The following is a 20,915-nucleotide window of genomic DNA, read 5'->3' on the forward strand; positions in this document are numbered from 1 at the left end:
CTGTACCTCCACAATAACTTTCTGTGATTAATGCACTAGGACATTCTGATCTCTCTGCAAATTTCCACTATTTAGATAACATGCATCTTTTTTATTCTTTTTGGAAAAATTGTCAATTTCAAATTTTTCCACATTGTACTCCATTTGCCAGAATTCTGACCATTCACTTAACTTAGCTATATGGCTTTGTAGGCTCCTTATGTCCTCTTTTACAAATCCCTTTCCTACTTATATTAGCAAATTTAGCTCAATACATAGAATCATAGAAATGTACAGCACAGAAACAGACCCTTCGGTCCATCCCATCCATGTCGACAGAATATCCTAACCTAATCTACTTCCATTTGCCAGCATTAGCCCAAATCCCTCTAAACCCTTCCTATTCATATACCTATCCAGATGCCTTTTAAATGTTGTAGTTGTATCAGCCTCACCACTGCCTCTGGCAGCTCATTCCATATACGCAACACCCTCTGCGTGAAAAGTTGCCCCTTAGGTCCCTTTTAAATTTTTCCCCTTTCACCCTAAACCTATGCCCTCTAGTTCTGGATTCTCTGACCTCAGGGAAAAGACTTTGACTATTCACCCTACCCATGCACCTCATTGGGATTTTATAAACCTTTATAAGGTCACCCCTTAGCCTCTGACGCTCCTGGGAAAACAGCCCCAGTCTATTCAGCCTTTCCCTGTAGCTCAAATCCTTCAACCCTGGCAACATCCTTGTAAATCTTTTCTGAACCCTTTCAAGTTTCACAACATCCTTCCAATAGGAGAGAGTCCAGAATTGCACATAATATTCCAAAGTGACCTAACCGATGTCCTGTATAGCTGCAACATGACCTCCCAACTCCTGTACTCTGGCCAAAAAGGAAAGCATACCAAACACTTTCTTCAGTATCCTATCTACCTGCGACTCCACTTTCAATGAAAAATGAACCTGTACTCCAATGGCTCTTTGTTCAGTAACGGTCTCCAGGATTTTGATCCTGTCATCTAACTCATTTATGTAAATTGTGATGAATTGTGCCCCCTGCACTGATCGCTGTGGCATATGTCTTGTGTGACATCCTGTCAGCCAGAAAAAGACCTGTTTATTCCTACACTCTGTTTCCCAGTTGGCCAGGCAATCTTCTATCATGCCAATATGTTACCCCCTAACCATGTGTTTTTATTTTCCACAATAACCTCTGATGTGGCTCCTTATAAAATGCCTTCTGGAAATCTTAAATTGAGACTTTCACTGGCTCCACTTCATCTGTTTCTGAGATTTATTCACCTATTATTGCTCTTCCAATTTTGTTTCTGCTCTAATAGATCTGCTTCAGGCATTTTTATCTTATTCTACCTGTTGTTAATACTTCCTTTGATTTAACACCTGCATGCAGTTGTGGACTATTTTAAAACTTGGAACTCAGTGAATCTCTTCTTTCTGCTACCACGGAACGTCTGTTTTTTTCCATAAATACTGCAGAAAGCAATATATCTTTGAGGTCCTACATTTTTAACTTTCTTCCTTTCTCCTGGAATTGTTTTCAATGGATAATCCTTCTTCTTTTAAATCCCAACCAGAAGAATTACAATTTCTCCTCTTCATAATCTGAAAACTCCAGATTAAAACTCATTTTACACTTCACTGCTCCACTGGATTTTATTTTAAAGTTTGCTTATCACTATTTTAGCGTCCATGTTAGGTTAATCATCTTTTATTTTCCTTTCTGAACTTTTAATGTGAAAAGATGAAGTGCTTTTAACTTCCTGCTTTGCTAACATACTCCAATGTTCACTGCTTACCCTTCTCATGGACACCACTGCTACTGAATGATGGAGATTCACTTGATTTGGGATCAGACTTTAAAATTCCTTTGGGAAAAGGGAAGGCTGCACCACAAGGATGTCTAGATTGTTGTAAGAAGATTTATTTGAGGTTAGTGGTAAACAGCTTTGAAGGCCACTTCCCGCAAAATGTCGACCATTATCTGCTTCAGTGTTTTGATTCTTTCCTTTCATTCATCCATAACCCCAGCGCCACTTCATTATCCTCCATTAACCCAGGCACAAATCATTTCTATATACTAACAACAGAATAATTCCCATTGATTTTGAGATTTAGAATTTTCAATCCTTATCTGACATAAGAAACGCCCATTTATTTTAACCCTTTTCTTCCCATCAGCTAATTTTCTATCCAAAGAAAGAACAAAGCTGAATCGATCATAAGCACCTATCCAGACCTCAGTGAGATCAAAATGATTTATAGCTAATTGAATAACTTTGAAATATGGTCGCTGTTGTGATGTAGGAAAAATGCACAAGATCCAAAATATACTAAATACTCCGCTGTAAATTGATGTTGGATAAAGGCTTAATATTGGCTGGGATACTACAGAGAAGTTAAAAATTTAAGGCATTGCTGGGGAATCTTCAATTCAAAATACAAACAGATCAGCCATGATATTATTGAACGAATGGAGCAGGTTCATGGGACTGAATGATCTATTACAGCTATTATGGACGTACAGCTCCTATCTTATATGTTTGTAAATCCAGAGTTTTCTTTGTCTGCTTCAGAGTACAGTAAGGCCCTGGTTTATTTTGTCAGACAAAGATGATATCTTCAACAGGGCAGTACTCCCTCAGTATCACAATTCTCACTGGGACAATGTACTTACTTCAAGTAGGGTTTGAACCAACAACCATCTGACTCAGATGAGAGTGCACATGATCAAATGCCATTTCCACCTACTATCGATAGCCTTTGATTCCCTTGCCTAACAAGAATCATCCTTCTTAACTCAAAACATTAACTCTGTCTCTGTCTCCTAAGATGCCGTCAATCCTGCTGAGATTTTCCTGCACTTTCTGTTCTTATTCAAGAGCCTATGCCTTAGAAATATTCAATGGCTTCACTTCCACTAACACTAAGATCCTTCTGCACCATGGAATTGTGCATTGGTTCTATTTAAGTAACATTCTACTTTTTTATTCATCCTGCCAAAGAGAACGACTTCACTTATTCCCATCTTCTACTCCATCTGCCAGATCTTTGCCCACTCACTTATCCTAACTATATCAGCCTGCATCCCAGTTCTTATGTCATCTTCATAACGTAATTTCCTACCTTTCTTTGTGTCATCTGTAAATTTAGTTAGCACACCATCAATCTCCTTATCTCATCCATACTGTCCAGATACAAATGCTTTACTAATCAATTCTAACTTTCCCCATGACAAATGTCAAGCTGCTCTATTGTTTCCTGTTTTCTGTCTTTCTCTCTTTGAATACAGAGGTTATGTTTGTGATATTCTAATCTGATTAAAGCATTTCCTGAATTTCGGGAATTTTGGAAGATTAACACCAAGGCATCTACTACTTCATTAGCTACCTATTTTCTAGGATAAAGTCCACCTGGATTGAGAGCTTTATCAGCCTGCAGTTTTATTTTGTACCACTTCTCTATTGTTTGATTATGAATTCTCCAGGTTCCTGTCTCCTACCTCACGAGTTATAAAGCTATTGCTGTAATAATTTTTGTATCCTCCTTAGTGAAGATGGAGGCAAAATATTTATTCATTTCATCTGTCATTTTCTCATTATCTATTGTTAACCCACCATTCTCATTCTGCAGAGAAAGACTCCAACATGCAATTTACCTTGTCTTTTCCTTTTTTTAAAATACCAGAAGGCTATCTGTAATAGCTTCCTCTCATACTATTTCTTCTACCTGATTAAACTTTTAATTATCTTTTGCCTTCTGACCAATCATCTACTCACATTTACGATTTATATATGTTTTCCTTAAGCTTGACGTTTTCCTAGCGTCTTCAGTTAACCATATTCTTGGGCCCTTCCTTTAGAATTTTGCTTTATAGGAGGAATATACTTACTCTGAGTATTCTGAAAAATCTCCTTAAATGTCTGTCACTGCATTTCTATTGATTTATCTCTGAGCCAGTATATAAGATCACTTCAGCTAGCTGAGCTTTCATGCTTGTATAATCACCCTTATTTAAGTTATAAGTACTAGTCTTGGACCCAGTCTTCTCCCTTTATAAAAAAAACTAAAGAACTGCTTGCTGGAAATTGCTAGGAGAACTCAAGAGGTCTGATAGCATCTGTGGAGGGAAAGCAGTGTTAGCATTTCGGGGCCAATAACCCTTCTTCAGAACCCTTCTTCCTTTAAACTGGGTGTAAAATTTAGTCATTTTGTGGTTATTGCTATCTAAAGGGACCTTTACTTTGAGATTATTAATCAATCAACACTGCACAAATACAAGTACCAAAATAGCCTGCTCTATAGATTCCTGATCAAGGGCTTTTGCCCGAAATGTTGATTTTCCTGCTCCTCGGCTGCTGCCTGACCTGCTGTGCTTTTCCAGCACTACTCTAATCTTGCTCTATGGTCAGTTCTAGACATGCTACTCTAAGAAACTACTCAATAAACATTCTCTAAACTCATCATACATTGCCAATCTGATTTTTCCAGTTGAGACTTTTCCAGATTAAAGCTACTCATGATTTTTGTCATTCCTCTCAGACGCACCAATTAGTTCTTTATGGTATCTTGGTCTTGCATTTTGGTTACTGTTCAGAATCTATAGACCAATCCCACTAATGAGTTATCCTTGATTAGTAGTGGTACCCCTCCACTTTAGCTTCCTATTCTTATTGAATGTCAGATACTGCTCAATATTCAGGACTCAATACCTGTCATCCTCCAGCCATATATCTATAATGGCTATCAGATCATATATATTTACTTCAGTGTATGCTATCAATTTGTTTACCTTGCTATGAAACCTACATCCATTCAGATACGGAGGGCAAAATTTGCCCAGCCCCTGAATAATGTGAGCAGTGTTGGGAATATTGGGAAAATCACATGATGTCAGCAGTAAGGAGATTCCTGACTTTGAGAGTAAAGCTTTTCATTTTCCAACCAAGTGTTGAACGGTGAGATGAGATGCTCGCTAATGACTGTCAAGAGGCCTATTTGCATGCATTAGCATCCTCATTCGCATCTCATTGGTATGCAGTTTCTCATTCTCCTGCCTGTCAATAGAATCTAGATGCTGACAAATCCTGCAGCAAAAGTCAAAGTTGTTGCTTAGTGACTCCACTTGCTCCTCTAGCCCTCCATCTTGGACGTCAATCACCTACTGCTTGGGGCATGTTCCATGGGCCACGATCCCAAGGACCACTCTATCCACCAGGAACTCCAGATTCCTGTTGACAAACAGGGTGTTCATTTCCCTTTGTCCAGTTTGTCTGGAGCCAGCTGTGGATTGCCAGCACTTGATGTATAGGCTTTAAAAATGGTACCAGCACCAGAAATTTCAGGAGGTAGTGGTAATGACCAGTACTGCTGCCAATAGTGAGAGGGAAAGTTTAACAAGCAGTATGTTGTAGGGGTATTGTGCATAGGTAGTGAGGTCAGTCTGGGAAGATTGTGCAAAGAACTTGCTAGGGATTGCAGAGACAAACCTTCCTTGAAACTCATCAGAAATGACACTTGAACTGTTTGTAGTAAAATTCAGAGTCTTTACTTTTGTCGTTTTGTTAACTTTGTGACAATATGCCTTGTTTGTTGGTGCATTCTTAGGTTATTTTCTACTGTCTATTTCTACACTCATTTCCCATATTATTACTTTCGGCCTATATCTTTCCATATTTGATCCCTTGCCTTGATTATTTAGTTTAAAATCCTCTCGGTGTCCTTGTTATGCAGTTTGCAAGGACACCAGTCACATTTCAGTTCAGGTGTAGGTGATCCTGATAGTATAGCCTGCACTTTACACAGCAATGGTGCCTGTTCTCCACAAACCAGAGCCCACTTCTCCCAACACAGTTTTTGAGCCATCACTTATCTCTGTTGTTCTTTGTCCACTATGCCAATTTGCATGAGGCTCAGGTAATAATCCAGATATTATAACCTGCGAACTTCTGCTTTATAATTTAGGGCCTAGAGCCTCATACTCTCTATTCAGGGCCTCTTCTTTGCTCTGTGTATGAATGCTGGTACATGGACCATGACAACTGGATACTCTCCCTCCCTCTGCAAGTTCCTCTACAGCACTGAGCAAATATCCCAAACACTGGCACCAGACAGGCAACACTGCTGTCTAGATTATTGAGAATGGGGTTTGTCCCCCTCTCTATAGTATTCTCTATGACCACTACATTCCTTGCTGCTCACTCTATTTCAATCTTTACCTCACCGCAGCACCATAATCAGTTTGTTCATTCACCTGCAGTCCCTGCTCTTATTCAGACAAACTGAGAGGACCTCAAACCTATTGGTCAATAGCAGAGGCTAACATTATTGCCTTCTTGAATCCCTTACCTGCCTCACTCACAGTCACACCCTTCTGTCCCAACCAGTGATCAAATCAAAATACCCTCTCCTAGATGATGTGATTACATCCTAGTACAACACATCCAAGTAATTTACCCTTTCCTTCACGTATCACAGAGTCTGCAGGTCAACCTCCAACTCAATGACTCTGAGCCAAACTTTCTTGAGCTACAAATGCGTACTGAAGACATGTTTGCCTTGGATACAATGGTATTCTAGAGTTCCCACTTGCTGCAGCCAAGATGCATCCTCAATGAGTTGGCATCTTGCCATCCTCAATGAGTTGGAATTAATTATCATAGAATCATAGATTGCCTACAGTGTGGAAACAGGCCATTTGGCCCAACAAGTCCACACTGACCCTCCAAAGAGTATCCCACACAGACCCATTCTCCTACTCTATTACTTGACATTTCCCCTAACTAATGCACCTAAAGAACGCATTCCCCTAGGGGCAATTTAACATGGCCAATTCATCTAACCTGTACATTTTTGGACTGTGGGAGGAAATCTCAGCCCTGGAGGAAACCCACGCAAACACAGGGAGGATGTGCAAACTCCACACAGACAGTTGCCCGAGGCTGGAATATGACCTGGGTCCCTAGCACTGTGAGGCAGCAGTGCTAACCACTGAGCCACCATGCTGCCCATTATTTAGTTATATTATTCATTTATTTGTCACTTTTTAAATATATTTTATTAACATTACCACTAACTTGTATGCTATTTTAAACCTTTAGATTGGAATAGACCTAAACCCATTACCAAATGGCTTACTCCTTTCAGTGTAATAGGGCAAGAACCAGTTCATATGGGACAAGAAGGTCGAAAAGCAAAAGGAAATGAATACCTTGTTTTCACACCCCTTTACTGAACTCCCACTTGCCAAGCTCTCAGATTCGCTCTTTCCTCATAAAGCACTCATAAGCAAGAACTATCCCCTATACACATAGTTAACCTAAACCATCAACTTTTACTTCAGTTTTGATTGTTGCAAGCTGACTAATTTGTTTGAGAGATTAGCCCAAATTTTTCATTCTCTGGATAGTCAGGGATGGGACAAGTTAGGAAATGCACGTGGACACCTTCACAGGCATTGAAATTACCTGGGAAGTTTAAACTTCCGATGGTTGATTTGTGCTACTTAGGATCCTTTTCCAAGTCTTTCGTTCCTGAGGCCTTTGTTAGAAGCTTGGGGCAGGTCTGTGGAGCCTGGCTGAATGCTTACCCTGGAAATGTCAAACATTTTAATACCTGGTCTAGCTCAATAACAAGCTAATGTAGCTAAACGGAGCACCACAATCAAATTCCCACACTCACTGAGCTGACTTGACCATTCCCACAACCACCTGACTGATCTCCTGGTCCAATCCAACAACAACCCCCCAAGTATGTACGCACATATGTACAAACGTACACACACACATATAGACACACATTCCGTCTACCCCTGAAACTAAGTAGCAGACATTTATGTATCTGAGGTAAAAACAATGACTGCAGATGCTGGAAACCAGATTCTGGATTAGAGTGGTGCTGGAAAAGCACAGCAGTTCAGGCAGCATCCGAGGAGCAAGAAAATTGACGTTTCGGGCAAAAGCCCTTCATCAGGAACAGAGACAGAAAGCCTGAAGGGTGGAGAGATAAGTGAGAGGAGGGTGGGGGTGGGAAGAAAGTAGCACAGAGTACAATGGGTGAGTGGGGGAGGGGATGAAGGTGATTTGTCAGAGAGGAGGATGGAGTGGATAGGTGGAAAGGAAGATAGGCAGGTAGGACAGGTCAGGGGGACAGTGCTGAGCTGCAAGTTTGGAACTGGGTTGAGGTGGGAAAGGGGAAATGAGGAAACTGGTGAAGTCCACATTGATGCCCTGGGGTTGAAGTGTTCCGAGGCGGAAGGTGAGGCTTTCTTCCTCCAGGCGTCGGGTGGTGAGAGACCGGCAGTGAAAGAGGCCCAGGACCTCCATGTCCTCGGCAGAGTGGGAGGGGAGTTGAAATGTTGGGCCACAGGGCGGTGTGGTTGATTGGTGCGAGTGTCCCAGAGATGTTCCCTAAAGCTCTCTGCGAGGAGGCGCCCAGTCTCCCCAATGTAGAGGAGACTGCATCGGAAGCAAAGGATACAATAAATGATATTAGTGGATGTGCAGGTAAAACTTTGATGGATGTGGAAGGCTCCTTTGGGGCCTTGGATGGAGGTGAGGAGGAGGTGTGGGCGCAGGTTTTGCAATTCCTGCAGTGGCAGGGGAAGGTGCCAGAACGGGAGAGTGGTTTGTTGGGGGGTGTGGACCTGACCAGGTAGTCACGGAGGGAATGGTCTTTGCGGAAGGCAGAAAGGGGTGGGGAGGGAAATATATCCCTGGTGGTGGGGTCTTTTTGGGGTGGCGGAAATGTCGTTGGATGATTTAGTTTATTCGAAGGTTGGTAGGGTGGAAGGTGAGCACCAGGGGCGTTCTGTCATTGTTACGGTTGGAGGGTTGGGGTTTGAGGGCGGAGGTGCGGGATGTGGACAAGATGCGTTGGAGGGCATCTTTAACCACGTGGGAAGGGAAATTGAAGTCTCTAAAGTAGGAGGCCATCTGGTGTGTTCTGTGGTGGACCTGGTCCTCCTGGGAGCAGATAGGGTGGAAGCGCAGGAATTGGGAATAAGGGATGGCATTTTTGCAGGAGGTAACGAGGTGGCGCCAATGCAGTCATCAATGTAGCGGAGGAAGAGGCGGGGAGTGGTGCCGGTGTAACTACAGAAGGTGAACTGTTCTACTTGGCCAACAAAGAGATAGGCATAGCTGGGCCCCATACGGGTGCCCATGGCTACCTCTTTGGTCTGGAGGAAGTGGGAGGATTCGAAGGAGAGTCAAAGTCCTGGAATTCCCTCCCTAAGGGCATTGTGCATCTACCTACAATATATGTAATGCATCATTTCAAGAAGGCAGCTCACTACCACCTTCTCAATGACAACTAGAGACAGGTAATAAAAATGCTAGCCAGCAACATCCATGTCCCATGAGTGAAGAAGGAAACTCTAGAAATTCGCCAAGGCTGCTTGGACAGCACCTTCCAAACTTTTGATGTAGAAGTACAAAAGCAACATGAAAACAGCACCACCTACAAGTTTCCCTAAAGTCACTCACCATCCTGACTTGGAAATATATTGGTATTCCTTCAGAGTCAATGGGTCAAAATCCTGGATTCCCTATACAACACATGGAACACACCACCTCAAGAGCAACTTCAAGAGCAGGCTATTAATTTTGGCCTAGCCAGTGATGTCTACATCCAATAAATGAATTTATAAAGATCTACACATTCATTCAACTCACCAACGCAGTCTTCCGTTTACCCACTGATCTATTCACCTATTAACATATTCACCCAATGACAGGTTAATTCACTGAAAGACTTGAATGAATGTGGAGAAGGTATCTCCACGAGCAGGAGTGACTAGGGCCTGAGGGCACAGTCTCAGATTGAAGCGATGATGAGAACTGAGATGAGGAGGAATTTGTGGAACTCATTGCTGCAGATGGCTCTGGCAGGTAAGCCATTGAGTGTATTTAAGACAGGGATAGATAGGTTCTTGATTAGAAATGGGACAAAGGGTTACAGGGAGAAGGCAGGAGAATGGGATTGAGAAACACATCAGCCATGATTGAATGGCAGAACAGACTCAGTGGGCCTAATGGTCTAATTCTGCCTCTTTATCTTAAAGTCTTATGGTCTTCCTTAGCTAAATATGGCATTTACTGTCATGAAATAGGGATCTGTCTCTTCTCTTCTGTCAATTCTCCAACAAATATCTCCGTTGATGTCTGCATTGATCCTTCCTGAAGTACTGTCTAAAATATTGCAAAATGGTCTCATCACTGAAATCTTCATAGGCAGTATCAGTGTGTACAGCATGAATGCAGTCCAAACGATTGCTTTGGCAACAAGGCGTAATGTGCGGGCATTTCTGAATGAACATACACATCACAACGCATTCTACAGAATTGGATCTTGTTGCTATATTGTGTATATAATAAATCATCAATAATGTGTTTCCATATTGATATTTATAATGTTTGAGGTAAAAGTCAGTTTTGATATTCATAAATGTTTTGTTGAACAATGCTTATCCAAACAAATGAAGACAAATAAAATAGCAATTGTTCATAACATAATTCCGGGTGAAATACAACCATTTGAAATGAATTTGTGTTTCTCTAAACACCAAGTCCTATAATGAGTAAGTGGGTTGATCCTGGCAGAAATGTGGGCCTACAATGAAAGTTAATGTGAAGATTTGAATTCTGAGAACACTGGTATATGTGAAGGCTGTGATCCCTGACAACATTCTGGCAAAAATACTGAAGACGTGTGCTTCAGACCTGAGCCAGATTGTTCCAATTCATCTACAACACTGGCACCTATCCAACCATGTGGAAAATTGCCCAGGTATGTCCTATACATAAAAAGCAGGACAAATCCAACCAGCCAATTACTGCCCCATCTATCTACTCTTGATAATAGTAAAGTGTTAGAAGATGTCACCAACAGTGCTGTCAAGCAGCCTTTGCTTAGCAATAACCTGCTGACTGATGCTCAGTTTGGGTTTCACTATTACTGCTCAGCTCCTGAGCTCATGACAGTCTCGGTTTAAATATGTACAGAAGACCTGATATCCAGAAGTGAGGTGCGAATGTCTGCCTTTGATATTTGATTGCATTTGTATTTTGCAAACTTGAATCAATGACAATCGGGGAAAGCACCCTGCTTTCATACCTGGGACAAAGGAAGATGGTTGTGGTTGCTGGAAGTTGATCAATTCAGTTCCAGAATATCTCTGCAGGCATTCCCCAGGGTAGTGTCCTAGGCCCAACCATCTTCCGTTGATTTACCAATAACTTTCCCTCCATCATAAGGTCAAAACTGGGATGTTCACTGATGGTGATTGTGCTGAACATTGCACATTTGCAACCTCCTTAGGTACTGAAGTGGCCCATGTCTAAGTGCAAGACAACAGGAACAGTATCTGGGATTGCGCTGACAAGTGGCAAATAGCATTTCCACCAAACAAGTGCCAGACAATGACCTTCTCCAATGAGAGAAAATCAAACAATTGTCCTTTAATATCCAATGCTGTTGAGGTCACTGAATCCACACTATCAACATCCTAGAAGTTACCCTTGACCAGAAAATAAACTGGACTATTCATATAAATACAGTGGCTATGAAACAAGTCAGAGACTAGGAGTCCTCAAGTGCGTAACTCACTTTCTAACTCCCCAAAGCCTGTCCACTATCTACAAGGCACAAGTCAAATGCGTGATGGAATACTTGCACTAGTCTGGATCCAATAACACTCAAGAAGCTCAGGCTTTATCCTGGACCTGCCTTCTTGCATTTGCTTGTAGTTTTTTCATGATTTAGAAAACAGTCTGCTCGAACCCTTTTAGCTCAAAAATTGCTCATGTTGAATTGAAATCCATTTTCCACAGTTTGCATCAATGTTTTGAATCCAGTGGCCCTTGTTCAGAAAGTACTGTGTTAACTCTGTTTTCTCTCCACAGATGCCGCAGACCTGCTGCCTTTCTCCAGCAATTTCTGTTTTTGTTTCAGATTTCCATTTCAATTTGGAGGATTATACTTGGAGCATGTGGAGTATTCTTGAGTATTTCCTGTAGAATGTGGGTTTCTTCCAGTTGCTCCAGTTTCCTCCCACTGTCCAAATGTTAGGTGAATTGGCCATGCTAAAATTGCCTGAGGAAGGGTCACTAGACCCAAAATGTTACTTTGATTTATCTGCACAGATGCTGCTAGACCTGCTGAGGTTTTCCAGCAACTTCTGTTTTTATTTCTGTTTACCTCTTAAACTTGCTGACACTGTGTCAGTTTGCTCATGGCTCAGGTAATAATCCAGTGATTGTTACCTTTTTGGTTCTGTTTCTTAATTTAACCCCAGCTGCTTCTACTCTCTCAGCACAACCTCCTTCCTCATCAATGCTCAAATTTCCTCTGCCACCTGCAGTTCCACAGGTTCGTTCATGATAGATTCCCTCTTTTAGAGCAAGTTTTTCTTCAGTTATTCAACTTTTGTCTCTTTTAGGGCTTTCTTATTCTTTTCAGCTACTCACAAGCAACAATATGCATCTTGGCGGGTCGACACTGAATTCTCAAGACTTTCTCCATTATATTTTTCTTATATTCAGTTGGTGCCTATGTTGCCCACGTTCCTGTTCTTTCTTCTACTTTTCTTTCATCCTCCCTATTCCTTTACAACCTGACTGCACTCCCTCTGTGCCCTCACTTTGTTTCCGATCCTCCCTTCTTCCTCCTCTCTGCCATCATTCTTGAAGCTGAATTAAAGCACAGTTGAAATGAGCAGTGAAGCAGCATTACCTATGATGAACACCAGCCACCTTCACAGAGTGAAGCTCAGATGAATCTGTCTGAATCAGCTGCCCCAGTCATCTGCTATTCTATTATTTTGTGTACATCTTTAATTTAATCAGCAGAACTCATTAGGGAAAAAGTAAGATACTTAATTGTTTCCATATTTAGCGAACTATCAAGTGAGAATTAATTATGGGGTTCTGGTCTTGTTTAAAAAAGACAGCCAACTGTGTACAGAAATGTTATTCTTGCTTTCTTTCTCTCTCTCTCTCTCTCTCTCTCTCTGTAATAGGCACATGAAGGTGGTGTTAGGGATTTGCTGCTTGAAGCTGACACAACAGCAGAGGCCAATAAAAACCAAAACCAGCTGTATGATGCGATGGGAAGAACTCTGGGAGTTAATTGGACAACTCTCAACCAATTGCTTGAAAATCGAAAGAGACTTTTAAAAATGGCATCTGAGTTCTTTGATCAAGCTTTAGAGGTTAGTAATTAACAAAGGAAAAGTGATCACAAAATACAACACTTTAATGTTGGACTTAGAGAGATTACAGTGAATTTTGATAGCGCCGCATTGTCTTTTAATTGACATAGCAGTTGTAAATTTGATTCTATTCTTAAAAAGTATTTTTTTTAGTTTGCTATAAAAATTGATGAAGCTGAAGAGTTTCTGAGCAGTGCCCAAATATTTGAGGATATGGAATCCTTGAAGCAACTCCTTCATCAGCATCAAGACCTTAAGAAAGGCAAGTACCTTAATGAAATGTATTATGAGTATTTGTAAGTGGGAACTCAAATAGGAAATTACTTCTTTTATCCTGATTTCTGAAACAATGTACTTTGTGTTATTTTTAACAGTAAAATTTGGGCAGTGTCCTAAATAGAGATGAGTCACAAAACCTATTAATATTTACAGTACAGCTGTGGTATTGGTGCAAAATGATTTTATTTCAAATCAATATTACAAAGTAATTGCATTTTCAAATCCAGATTCAGCCCATAAGTTGACACCAGAGCAAAGCCCTGACTCCTTGAAGAAGAGGATCTCACTTCACTTAATTTCAAAGTCTATTTGGAACTTTCACACCCGATTTACACTGTGCAACTTTATTGTTGCTTTTCCTCTATTCAATCTCAAGAGGATTTGAATGTAAAAGCAGCGATGTGCTACTGAGACTTTATAAAGCTCTAGTTAGGCCCCATTTAGAATACTGTGTCCATGTTTGGGCCCCACACCTCAGGAAGGACATACTGACACTGGAGCCTGTCCAGCGGAGATTCACACAGATGATCCCTGGAATGATAGGCCTAACATATGATGAATGGCTGAGGATCTTGGGATTGTATTCATTAGAGTTTAGAAGTTTGAGAGGAGATAGAGTCAAAGAGATGTACAGCACGGAAACAGACCATTTGGTCCAACCCATCCATGCCGACCAGATAGCCCAAACCAATCTAGTCCCATCTGCCAGCACCTGGCCCATATCCCTCCAAACCCTTTCTATTCATATACCCATCCAAATGCCTCTTAAATGTTGCAATTGTGCCAGTCTCCACCACTTCCTCTTTGCTGTCCACTACACCTCCAATTTTGGTGTCATCTGCAAACTTACTAACTGTACCTCTTATCTAATAGAAACTTACAAGATAATGCATGGCTTAGAAAGGGTGGATGCTGGGAATTTATTTCCGTCAGGTGGGGATACTAGGACCCGTGGGCACAGCCTTAGAATTAGAGGGGGTCAACTGAGAATGGAAATGAGGAGACATTTTTTCAGCCAGAGAGTGGTGGGCCTGTGGAATTCATTGCCATGGAGCACAGTAGAGGCTGGGACATTAGATGTCTTCAAGGCAGAGATTGATAAATTCTTAATCTCACAAGGAATTAAGGGCAACGGGGAGAGTACGGGTAAGTGGTGTTGAAATGCCCATCAGCCATGATTGAATGGCGGAGTGGACTTGAGGGGCCAAATGGCCTTACTTCCGCTCCTATGTTTTTTGATCTTATGGTCTAATAAAATTATTCCACCTTACCTTGGTCATTGCCATTTTCAATTTGTCTAACATATGTAAATGTGACCTTGAACCTTACAATTTCCAGTCTTTTCATTTGTTCAGCTTTGCAAAATATGTAGCATTGCTTCAGGCCAACTCTGAGTCAAAACCAATTGGGCATTGACTGATGGTGTGATCTAGAGTAACCTACTTACTGACATTTTCTCTGCTATATTTATTTGATCACACAGAGAAAATGAATAAATATGTCTGGATTCAATGGTGTAGGCAGTAGTTTAGCAATAGATTAAAATTCAAATTACACTTTAATTTGATTGCAGCTTTTGAGTGGGTGGTATGCAGCTGTGTAATTAGTGCAGCCAGCGTCACTCCTTTCCCAAGTAAAGGAGCAGTGAACAAGTCAGCAGAAAATCTTTGTGGGAACTATGCTTTCTACAGAATCACCAAATTGTTGCAGAATGTGAGTTCAATTGGCATAGTGAGTCTGCTTTGCACTTTGAAGTGTGTAAAACCCTTAACTTCACCTTTTAGCCCTGGGGATTCTTTCTTTTCAAATAATTAATTGATTCCCTCTTGATGCCTCAAATGAACCTGCATGCAGCACATTCAGGCAGTGCACTCCAGACCATAAGCACTCATTGCATGAAAAGGTTCTGGTTATGTCTCCTTTGCTACTTTTGCCAAATATCTTAAATCTATACCATCTGGTTCCTGATCCTTCCACTGGGAAGAGTTTCTCCCTGTCTACTCTGTCCAGGCCCCTCATGATTTTGAACGCCTCTATTAAATTTCCGTCTCTTCTCTAAACTGAACAGCCTCACCTTCTTCAGTCTATCTATGAAACTGAAGTTGCTTATTCCTACAACTTAATAATTAATCTTTTCTGCACTCAAACACTTTCACATCTTTATGAAAGTGTGGAGCCGAGAACTGAATGAAACATTCCAGTTGAGGCCAAACCAGTTTATTTGAGAAGGCTAGGTAAGAATTTCGAGACTGTCAGCTCCGTCTGTTTAAACATTGGAAGTCAATTTATGCCAAATTATTTTGATGTCTTCATGACATATATGTAATAATCATTTGTAATGTGTGATTGGTAATAAGCCAAGCAGTAAGGGTTTAGCTATGGTTGCGGCCTGTTTTTGACTCGCCAGCTTTAGTACTGAGCTAGAGAAAAAAGTGACAAACGTAGAGAGCAGAGACTGAGTTGCACAGTCAAAGATTATTGGACCTGGCACCAAATATTCACCATTTCAAATGCCAGCATTGATTATATTGCTTAATCACAATGAATTAGTTTTGTTGCAGTTGAAGTATTTGAAGCATTTTACCTGTAAGTATTGGAGAGGAGGGCAAAAGCATGTCAGTTCTACCATAGAAGTATGTCTTGGTGACTTAGAGATAAAGGCTAATGGTCGTTGAGAATGTGATTCGATCTACGTCATTCCCCCATTAAGGGAAAATTAGAGGAAAATCTTTTAAAGTGTTAAATGTAAATTACTTGACAGAATAGAGAAAGATAAGAAATAAGCAATTTTGGAAAGTGAGGAATTCCTGATCAAAAGAAGGTCAAATCAATATGTCTCAAAACTTGCTTGAAATCTTTTCCAAGCAATCATTAGTTAAAATGAGCGCTCTGAGGAAATATATTCTTTGTAAAGGAAAAGAAACAAAAAAAAAAGCCAACTGTAGGCCAGGTAGCTTAACATCTGTCATTGAGAAAATGATGGAGTTTATAATAAAGGGTATAGTCGCAGAGCATTTAGAAACACATAATTTAAGCAAACAGAATTGACATGGCTTAATGAAAGAAAAATACTACCTGACAATTTTATTAAAATTCTTTGAAGAGTTAACAAACAGAATCGATAAAATGAAATAGAAGATGTAAAACATTTTGGATTTGATAACACATGCTTAATGAGAAAAATGCCATGTTGTTGGAGATAATGTATGAGCAGGGATAATGGATGGACTAATTAATAGAAAACAGAGAGGTGGGATAAGGGCAGCATTTTCGGCCTGTAACCAATGGAGTGCCACAGGGCTCAGTGCTGGGCCACAAGATTATTTGTAATTGCATCATATATATAAATGAAATGTATGATGATAGTGAATGTATTACAGAAAAACTTACTCATGATGTAAGAAAAGGTAGGAAGATTATGCAAAGAATCTGCAGAAAGATATAGATAGTTTAAGCAAGTGGGCAAAAATTGAGGAAGTAGGATATAAAGTGGAAAATGAGGTATTATCCACCTTGGCAGGAAGAATAGAGGAGCTGAATATTATTGAAATGGAGAAAGACTGCAGCAGAGAGGAATTTTTGGAGTCCTCATGCTTAATCGCAAAAAGCTAGTTTACAAGTTCAACAGGTAATAGAGAAGACAAATGGAATGTTGGCCTTTACTTCAAAATGAGTGGAGAGTCAATGTAGGGAAATCCTGCTAAAATGATTGAAGGCACTAGTTACATCACACCTCGAATACAATGAACAGTTTTGGTTCCCTTATCTAAAAAAAGATGTACTGGCAACAGCAGCAATGCAGAGAAGGTTTACAATGTTGACTTTGGTATGGAATGATCCTTTTATGAGGAGAGATTTGACTTGTACTCATTACAGTTTACAAGAATGAGAGACAACCTTATTGAAACAGTCAAGCTCCTTCAGGGGCTTGACAGGATAGATGTTTCACATTGTGGGAGAGAATGGGACCACAGGGCTTAACTTCTGTTTAGGACAGAAATAAGGAGAAACTTCTTCTCTTCTCTTAGAGGTCAGTGAATCTGTCTAAAACTTTATTTCAGAGAGCTGTAGAGCTGTGTCATTAATTGTCTTGAAGGCAAAGGCAGACAGATTTTTAATCAATGAGGAATCTAGAGAAATGGGGAAAAAGACAGGAACGTGGAGATGAGGATAATCAGAGCAGACTAGCCTACTTCTGCTTCTATGTCTTATGGTCTAAATCTGCTACTATATGTGGAACTTGAATTGATTCTGAACAGTTGACTTTTGTTTCAGTCCTTTTAACAAGCTCAATGGTTCTTCTTAACAAAAGTCAAGAACTCCTTCTTGTAATCAAAGAGTTCAAAATCCCAGGACCGAATGTACATTCTGAGCTAACTCATGGGGCTCACAGCAGCTGTGTAAAAATTGAAAGTCTAATGGAACTGCTACAGGACAGGAGGAGACAGTTGGAGGAGCAATCACATCGTCAAAGGCTGGACCTGGAGCGAATTTTACAGATCTATGAGTGGGACCAGCAGGTAGACAAGGTATGGACCGAATGTGTCTTATTACCATGCAAATATTGGCCTTGAAATAATGATGCATACCCAAGCAATAGAGCTATTTTCTCATAGAAGAAAATATTTGATTAAACACATGCTACCTATGACTATTTGCTTTTGAAGAATGCACAACACTGTCAAAATTAAGATAGTGATCAAGAATAGTCTTCATTCCTTTGTAATACAAATGGATATCACAATATCAGCGAAAACACTATCCATATTCATGTCCTGAGAATGAATTTATTAAAATTCTGCCATCACAACTTCAGTGAGAACTGGATTGAAATCTTGTCACAGTGCTAAGAACAAACGTTGACCGAGATCTTCTGGTTAGCAGCAATACTGGGTGCATTGGCACTGACCACAATATTTTCTGTGCCCTGGTGGACCTGCCCCTTTATAGTGGGACCTCCAATCCTGACTGAAGCAGAAATGGAGTAGTGCAGCCTCTCTAGGGTAAGCCCAGCGAGCACAGCAGAATTGAAAGACCGACTTGTCATGCCCCTTTACTAGCAGTCATATTAAGGTAGGCTTGTAAGGGTCTCTAGTCCTTTCATGCATAAGTTTGCCTTAGGGAATGGATATGTGCGGGCGTGAATGAATGATTCACTGAGGGGGTGTGAGTGAGTGAATGTGAATGAGTGAGTTGGTACGTGAATAGGTGAGGAGTGAATGGCTGGGTGAGTCATTCAGTGAGTGTATAGTCAGTTGATTGGTCAGACAGGTGTAGTGTGTGAGTTCAAGGAGTATTAATTTCAGGTCAGACGGTAATTGTCAGGAGGTAGTGGTGGAAGAGAGGGTTGCACTGGGAGCTTGCTTAGATTGCGGAGGTGATGGGATGATTGTTTGTGGTGTTTGGTTCAGGAACACTGACCAGTGACTAAGTTAGACTAAGTAGTAACAGCATAATATTTCCAAGGTAAGTATTGCATATCTCACCTGAACCCATTGTTGGAGATTATTTGTGCAAGGTCCCGAGACAGTGTAAATCAACCAATCAGAAGTTTAAAATTACCCAGGCAATTACAGTGTGCGTACATACACCAGGATTTTGGCAGGATCCTCACTATCCTGATCTCAGCTGATTTTATTACTGGACAAGTCAGATCCCAGACTGAAACCTGGTTACATAGATCTTGCTTTGTTTTGGTTTGGGTTTGGTTTTAATAATGTGGCTTCTCACTGAAACATAAACACACAATGTTGCAGATTTTGTCTTAACAATAAAACAGAAGTTTATTAACCAAAAGATAAAATGGAATAAACCAAAATATTTACTTCACTCAAGTCCAAGATATTTAAACACAGTGAAAGTATAATCACAATCCCTTTATAAGGTCCAAAACAAAACATGCCTTGTACAAAACTAAAAGCACCTTTGTGCAATGCTTTCCTAGAACCTTGGTAGGCTTAATGAACTGTGACTTTAACTCCTAGACTGGAAACACTGATAACTTCTTATTGGAGCTACCAAATACCCAAGGTTAAACATACTCAATTTCATGTAATCTCTTCAGAGTTTTATTCCAACCCATCTGGTTTGGTACTATAAATCTAATCTTATTATATTCTCTCCTTCTCAGGAGCGCTGTTGTATACAAGCATCTTCATCTTATGATTTCACAGAACTGCCCAAAACAAAGTAAAACTCTTTAGAATCTCTCTAAGCTACGAGTATTCCCCAAAGCTTAAAAAAATGCAGTCTCGGAATTTCAAACTGAACTTACAGCCCATTATTTATCTTTCTAAGTCACATAACATCCCAAAATTAACAAAAACCCTTTAATCTGCCAAAGTTGCTATTTCAAACTGTTTTAAAAGAAATCACCATGGCTACTGAATAATTACTAACCTCAGACAAGCAGAAAACATCTATGTCATTAAACACAAAATCAAAGCTCAAACTTAATATAGATAGTATTAAAAGTATATATAAATCAGACAGTTTATATCACATTATGCAAACACAAATTGAAGTCCAGATGTTCCTGCTCTGGACCTTGAAAGATTTCAGCCAAAAGATTCACATTAGGTTTTGGTTGCCAACAGTGAGAAAACTTTCATTATATCATCTTGTAGGTTCCAATGCAGTTCCGAAAGTTTATGACTGCTTCAAAAATAAATTTAAATATGCTAATCTAACTTTAGTTTGTAGTTGAGAAAATACAGAAAATAAGAACATCACTTTTAAGCTTTCATAAATTTGGAATGACTGTTGTTCAGTTTTAGTTTAACATCTGCCAATTATTGGTGTAGATTAGAGTGGTGCCGGAAAAGCATAGCAGTTCAGGCAGCATCCGAGGAGCCGGAAAATCGACGTTTCGGACAAAAGAACTTCATCAGGAATAGAAGCAGAGTGCCTGCAGGGTGGAGAGATAAATGAGAGGAGGGTGGGGGTGGGGAAAAAGTAGCATAGAGTACAATAGGTAAATGGGGGTGGGGACGGAGGTGATAGATCAGGGAAGAGGGTGGGGGAAGGTAGCAAAGAGTACACTGTAAGTACAACAAACTTTTATCTACCCACCTCCATAACCAGCACGCCTCAAACATTCCAGAAGATTCCCCCGGCCTCTAAAACTGCTCGGACGCCATTAGCCATGCGGTTGGTGCAGCTACCATCCCCACGGTGATCAATGACATCACTTCCACCCCCATCATGGCCGCTTCCACAGCCACTTCCGTCCCTCACAATTCCTCATGCACCATACGTGATCTTACTTCCGCCCCTCACATTATCGTTGATGTCACACGCTCAGTGACTTCTGCCCCCCCCACCACTGCTGTCTCTGCCACCACTTCCACCCCCATCAACGCCATTCACCTGCATTCTGCTGACATGCCCCCCACAGATCCCACTGTCACCATCCCCGCCCCCCAGAACCCTGAG

General features: G+C 40.7%; 1 protein-coding gene across 2 annotated transcripts in view; it reads left to right on the top strand.

Annotated features, from left to right (window-relative positions):
• The window catches only part of ccdc141 (coiled-coil domain containing 141), a 134,085-nt gene that overhangs the window by 14,322 nt on the left and 98,848 nt on the right, over window positions 1–20,915 (top strand). For both annotated transcript variants that reach the window (XM_043693516.1, XM_043693517.1), the window contains exons 3-5: window positions 13,011–13,202; window positions 13,356–13,464; window positions 17,757–18,010. In XM_043693516.1, coding sequence (XP_043549451.1) covers window positions 13,011–13,202; window positions 13,356–13,464; window positions 17,757–18,010 — 555 coding nt within the window. The remainder of the gene's footprint in view (window positions 1–13,010; window positions 13,203–13,355; window positions 13,465–17,756; window positions 18,011–20,915) is intronic.

Source organism: Chiloscyllium plagiosum, chromosome 7 (assembly GCF_004010195.1).
Source record: "Chiloscyllium plagiosum isolate BGI_BamShark_2017 chromosome 7, ASM401019v2, whole genome shotgun sequence".
Lineage (NCBI taxonomy): Eukaryota > Metazoa > Chordata > Chondrichthyes > Orectolobiformes > Hemiscylliidae > Chiloscyllium > Chiloscyllium plagiosum.